This window comes from Frankliniella occidentalis, unplaced genomic scaffold (genome assembly GCF_000697945.3).
Source record: "Frankliniella occidentalis isolate FOCC.00 unplaced genomic scaffold, Focc_3.1 Scaffold1882, whole genome shotgun sequence".
In the NCBI taxonomy this organism is placed as follows: domain Eukaryota; kingdom Metazoa; phylum Arthropoda; class Insecta; order Thysanoptera; family Thripidae; genus Frankliniella; species Frankliniella occidentalis.
The window spans coordinates 3,098-8,961 of NW_026268977.1; the positions used below are offsets into that span (position 1 = coordinate 3,098).

General features: G+C 57.3%; 1 protein-coding gene across 1 annotated transcript; it reads right to left on the reverse strand.

Annotated features, from left to right (window-relative positions):
* Positions 1-554: 554 nt before the first annotated feature.
* Positions 555-5,187, reverse strand: LOC113205671 (uncharacterized transporter slc-17.2-like). Its single transcript, XM_052276143.1, has 10 exons — positions 4,692-5,187; positions 3,896-4,092; positions 3,570-3,800; positions 3,305-3,392; positions 2,020-2,240; positions 1,770-1,928; positions 1,530-1,662; positions 1,204-1,442; positions 861-990; positions 555-682 (listed from the first exon to the last, which is right to left on the reverse strand). Exons 1-10 carry the CDS (start codon positions 4,720-4,722, stop codon positions 561-563), a joined length of 1,551 nt encoding a protein of 516 aa, XP_052132103.1. The 5' UTR covers positions 4,723-5,187; the 3' UTR covers positions 555-560.
* Between the last annotated feature and the right edge of the window lie 677 nt (positions 5,188-5,864).

Sequence of the window (5,864 nt, forward strand, 5' to 3'; positions counted from 1 at the left end):
TACTCCCTCCAACTTTTCATCTCGAGAGGATTTTGTATTTTGGACCGAATGGGTCGCGGATCGTCGTAGACTCTGACGCGCGTGGATAGGCCCCGCGCGTCCTGCACGAGGAAAGGCGTGCCGGGGAGCCGGAGGCGCGCTCTCGCGCGTCGAGCGGGAAGCTTCAAATAATGCCGCTGGGGCTCGGGGTAGCGACGCGCCGCCGGGGAGCAGCGCGGGACATACCCCGCGTGAGAAATGTGCCGGGGCTGGAATCTTCTCGTTTTGGACTGGGAGGACTTGGCCGTCAAGATTATCTTTTGATGGTCCCGCGGAGTCCTCTTCTTTACTGTGTATTAATAGTTATACTGTACCGCTTGCAGGAGTGCGGGACGGTTGCCTACTCGCTGGGAGCCATCTTACAGGCAGCAAGTGGACGACGGATACGGAAGGCACAACACAACCCGCCCGCGCGCTTGCATGCGGTAGAATATTATTTGGTTATTTTACTTTGCAAAAAGTCAAAACCTACGGTGTATATATACATTCACTTAATAAACGATAAATAGACGATCTAGGTTTCATTCAACGTTTTTATTGCACATTATTGTTCGGTCCGAAGAATTGTTGTCGGTATCCTTTTTGAGAGCGTCATCGTCGTCCTCTGATTCTGCGCGTTCAACCTCCTGGATATTGAAGGTCTCTGCAACAAGAAAGGTGTTGTGGCATCAAAGAATTTCCATGGTGATTTCTTGATAATCTACGACGGAATTTGTTTACAAGCAGTCCTGTTCCTGTTTGACGTCTGCGCTTCATTCAGATACGCATGGACGCATGGGTCATTACGTATTATAATAAAGCGTTATACCCATTATTCTTACTTTTCTTGTTGTACGCCGGGTCGTTCCAGGGCTGCACCTCTCCGGACCCCAGCCAGGTGTAGAACACGACCGCGGTACACATGCACACGAGCTCCAACCAGAACACGATCCGCCACTGGAGCACGTCCCTCTGCAAAGACAGCAGCAGGTCACTCCTTAGCCAACGCCCACCGTGAGGAGGGGGGGGCAGGGGGGAGAAGAAAAGAAGAAGAAGTCATTGGTTGATGTGGTGTTTAACAGGAGAAATCAGATAAAACATGGTCATTTCCCCCCCCCCCATATGGCGTTCTTGGCGCGCTATGGACTCGGGTTTGCGTTCGGGGCTGGCCGAAAGGGTACGCACCGGGTTGGTCACAATGAAGCCGACGGCGATGGGCGCCGCCACGCCCAGCAGCGCCGCCATCATGTTGCCCACCGAGTAGATCGGGCCGCAGTGCAGGGGTGCGATGTCCAGGTAGTTGGCCTGCACGGCCACGATGGTCGAGCCGAAGAAGCCCATCGACAGGCAGATGAGCACGACGGAGACGGCCGGCGAGCTGACGTACCCCGTGGCGACCACGCATATCGAGATGGGGACGCCCGCTGTGCGTCAGAAACGGGGTCACAACGCTCACAACCTACCACTCCTGGTGGTCACATCCCCCTCCCCTCCCCGTCCGCCCTTCTTACCCAGGGCGTTGAAGAGCTTCCTGGAGTTGGTAGTGTTGAGCAGCTTACGGGAGTTGATGACGTTGGCTGCGCCCATGAACAGGTAGGAGGCGAAGAAGCCGGTGAGGTACGGCAGCGCGGTGATCAGCCCGTTCTGAAACGATGCGGGGCGGCCGCCGCCGGCGCGGTGGTGTCAGATGGGTTGCCTGCCCGTCGGGCGCGCGGCGCGCGGCCCCTGGAGTCGGTCAGCGGCAAACTCACCTCCTCGAGGCTGAAGCCCAGCACGGAGCTGAGGTACGTCGGGATGGTGGTGAGCAGGATGAAGAACGCCATGGCCTGGACGGACATGCTGATCCACAACACCCATACGCACGGCGAACGCAGGACGGAGAGCCACGGTGTGAGTGGCGGTGCCGTCTTCTGAAGTAATCAAAACAGAAGGCACAGGAGATGTTAAAAATACATTTACTTTGACTTTATTTAATTTTTGTGGATTATTAAGGAGGGTTACCTTTAACGAGGACTCTGTCATTTGAAGGGAGCTCTCGATGTAGGCCACCTCTTCGGGCGAGATCCGAGTGTCCAGGGAGGGTTTGTCCGAGGCCAGCCAGCACAGCAGCCCGCCCACGAACAGCCCGGCAGCCCCAAACGCGTAGAAAATGGACGGCCAGCCCCAGTTCGCGGCCATGTAGCCGCACACAGGGGAGGCCAGAGCTGGGGCGAGCAGCTGCGCTGTCATAGAGTTGCAACACAAAACGTTGTATTGGGAACGCACAATTATCAACAAGCAGGCCCGCCCTTCCGCCAAACGGAGTTGCCAGCTCCACTTCGCTGCGCCGGCAACTCCGTTCGGCAGGGGCCGGGCCTGCTTGGCCTGCCGGCGGCGATGGTCGGGCCTTCGGCCCGACCATTTCAGTCCCACGATTTACTGAAGTGCATAATCAAATAAATAATGTGACCGGTAAATCACTTATATATATATTATATATTTGAGTAAACTAAAGCATCCGGCGAGGGGACTGCGGCCCTAGAAATTTGCTCCTTGGACATGACAAAAGACTGTAACGGGGCAACACCGTGACTACACCCCACCCTTCTGCTTTGGTTAAGAATTTAAAAAAACGAACCCGCGCAGTTTTTTGGTTGTATATTGTTTGTTAAACAGTCCTAAAACTTGACTTTTTGCCGTTGTTTTCAATATATCCACCTCTAGGGCCGAAACAGTGAAAGATACGGCAAATCGGAGGCTAGTTCCTGATTCAGAAGGTGTTGTTTTGGGGGGGTACTTCCTCTGACATTTTACGATTGGACGCCTCCTTGTACGTCTTTATGTGCAACGTGGTCATTTTCGCCGTATTTTCGTCGAAAAAAGCACTCTAGCGCCCAAACGGTGCAAGATAGAGTTAAACGGACAAAATTTTCGCCCAAAGGGCTCTACTTTCACGAGTTACCCCTAAGGAGACCGTAAAAAAAATATTTTTTTCCAACTTTTTGGATCAACCCCTATTTTTTTGTTACCCCCTTTCACCCCCTTAGGGGTGGTTGCCAGGATTTGCACCAGGCGTTTCGTTGTCCAGAAGTGACCCCTAAGATACCCTGAAATTTGTAGACCTCTAGCTCATCTCCTTCCTCTTACACGGACGACGGACAGACAGACAGACAGACAGACAGACAGACAGACAGACAGACAGACACGAGAGCGGTTGCATAAGCCCGTTTTAATGCTTTTTTAAAAGCAGAAGGGCGGGCTAAAAACAAGAAGTTCAAGGGGAAGGGAGAGGGGGCGCTTTACTTACTTCCCATGACGAGCGTCGTTACGAACTCTCTCTCCTGCGGTGGCACCCACACTCCCAGCAGGGTGTAAATAGACGGGTAGAGCGGGCCCTGGTGTTGATTAATTTCATAATAAAAACGACTGGCATTTCGGTCGGTGCCGTTGTAAACTGACCAAAAGGGCGCCTCACCGCCTCGAGACAGGCAACCCGCGCACACGCGTGCGTGCGGGGCAGGCTAACTGCAAAGGCAGGCGGTGGTCGGCCGCCAGGCCCGCCAGGCGCTCACCTGCGTCACACCCTGCACGACGCGGTTGGCGAACACGGCCAGCCAGCCGCCGTACTCGGCGCACAGCGGGAACGCCACGGTGAAGAGCGACGTGGAGATGATGACGAACTTGAGGAGGCGCGCGCCGCCGAGCCGGTGGGAGAGCGTGCCGCCGGGGACCTGGCTCAGCGTGTAGCCCCAGAAGAAGGCGCTGAGCAGCCAGCCCCGCTGCCACTCCTCCCAGTCGAACACCTGCGAGGGGCCGAGTCCGTGAGGGTGAGGAGGGAGCGCAGGCAGGCTCACCAGCACCCCCCGCGCGGGGTAGCTCAGCCTTTGTGGTGACTCACCCTTGCGCCGCCCACGCCGTACTCCTCGGCGCTGCCCTCCCCTTGGCTGCTGCTGCTGGAGTTGCCCGGGCCGTCGGGAGATGGCGTACGGACCATGGCGACCACCGCGACGCTCAGGTTGGCCCGCAGCGTGTAGGCCACCAGCGAGGTGAGGGCCATGAGCGAGGCCTGGAGGTGGCGCACGCCGAAGCGCTGCCCTGGCGATCAGCAGAGGCGCGGTCACGGGTGGGGGTGAGGGTCGAGACAGGGCGCGGGGGTGGGGGTGGGCCCCCGAGAGGTACTACACTCAATGCACACCCCCAAAAACAAGTTGAAAAAAAAAAAGACTAATCATTTTACAAAATCGAAAAAAAGGAAAAATCAAAGAAATGGCAAGAGCAAACAGAAACAGTGAGTGTATGCTTAAATTTTGAGTGAAGTACCCCTAGTGATTCCCGGTGCGGCGGCGTCCTTGCCCTATTTTCAGGGTTTAAGGTGCAACCCGTATCTTTTGTTCTTCTTGCTCCCACAGTACGAACCAAATATCTCGTGTCCCGGCGTAATTCTTTACAAAACGGGCGAGTGTAGTGCAACCTGTATTCGTCCCCAAAATTTACGTTTTAAAACGCCGGAGGGGAGGGGGGGGGAGCAGGGGGTGGTGCACTGTAGGTTGCCTACTTACAGGGTTTTTGTAGCGCACATGCCTTCCTTTCAGGCGGCTCACTACAGGCGATGGGGGATGGGGCGAGGGTGATCGCCCCCTCCCCATGCCCCGCCCCCCCCCCTCCCGCGCCTGAGCCCCGCGCCCACCACTCACTTGGCGCAGAGATGAGGACGGCGCTGGCCATCGCTGCTGCCGCGGGGTTCTGCGGTCCTGCGGTCGCTGGCCACTACCGGAGGAGGCGAGTTGCAGAGTGCGGCGCGGCCCCTAGCGACTGCCTGCCCTCTGCCGTCGTCGTCTTTGCTGGCTGATGTTGATAACTAACACACGTTCAGGGCGTCAAAGAGCACCCACATTCACACACCCTCTCGCTCGCACGCCGGCGCGCGCGTCTCACTCGCTCCGTTCACCACACACTACCACTCACTCGCACAACGCGTACAACACACTCACACACGCGCGCTTCCTTTGCACGGCACGGTACACACACACACACACACACACACACACACACACAGCGCAGGATGCTATATTAATTCGTGTCATGAGATGATGGGAGAGCGTGCGAGCCATAAAATCGGGACACAGCAATGGTATGTGAAACATGCGGAGGGATTGGGGCCATCGCAAGAGCAAGCGGCCTCTGGAGGTCTATAGCAGGCGCGGATTCAGGAGCGACTGACTGGACCGCGGGTGTCCGGGCCGGAGGCCGGGTGGTTCACGACTAAGGTTCCGGGGCCAGCGCACTAGCGCAGCGCGGTGCGTGCGACAGCGCTAGTCTCACTGACCGAGTTAGAGTAGCCGATTAAGCAAAACAGTTCCGACTCACGCGTCGGGGCCCGTCGCATTGCGCTGCCGGATATGTTTTACCCAATACCTCCCCCCACCCCGCCCCAAACTAAGCCGTCCGTGCGCCTGACAGGTAGGCAGCACATTCGGCACCCGAGTGACGCAGGCGCTCGTTACCGCTGCCGAACTTGCCGCTGGTGCCAGGGGCAGCGGGGACGGGGGCTGGTAAAGGGTGAGCACTTAGGATGCACATGGACCACCCTGGTACTTCCACACCCCCTGCCACACCACCGAGGCTGCCGACACGATCGCCAAAAATTAATACGACGGTCGCGGTGGGGATGGTGCGGGAGCTCCTTTAAAGGAAGAGAAGACCACACGGCAAACACAGATAAGGACGGGGAGCTGCTCGTTAGTCGGGGACCTTGGGCTCCCATTGGTCCACCCGGGAGGTGTGCCCGGCCCGGCCGCGCGTCCCTGCAGTCTCTTACAGCATCACGTGTTTCATGGACCAGACACACGAGGAGGGAGGCTGGGGGG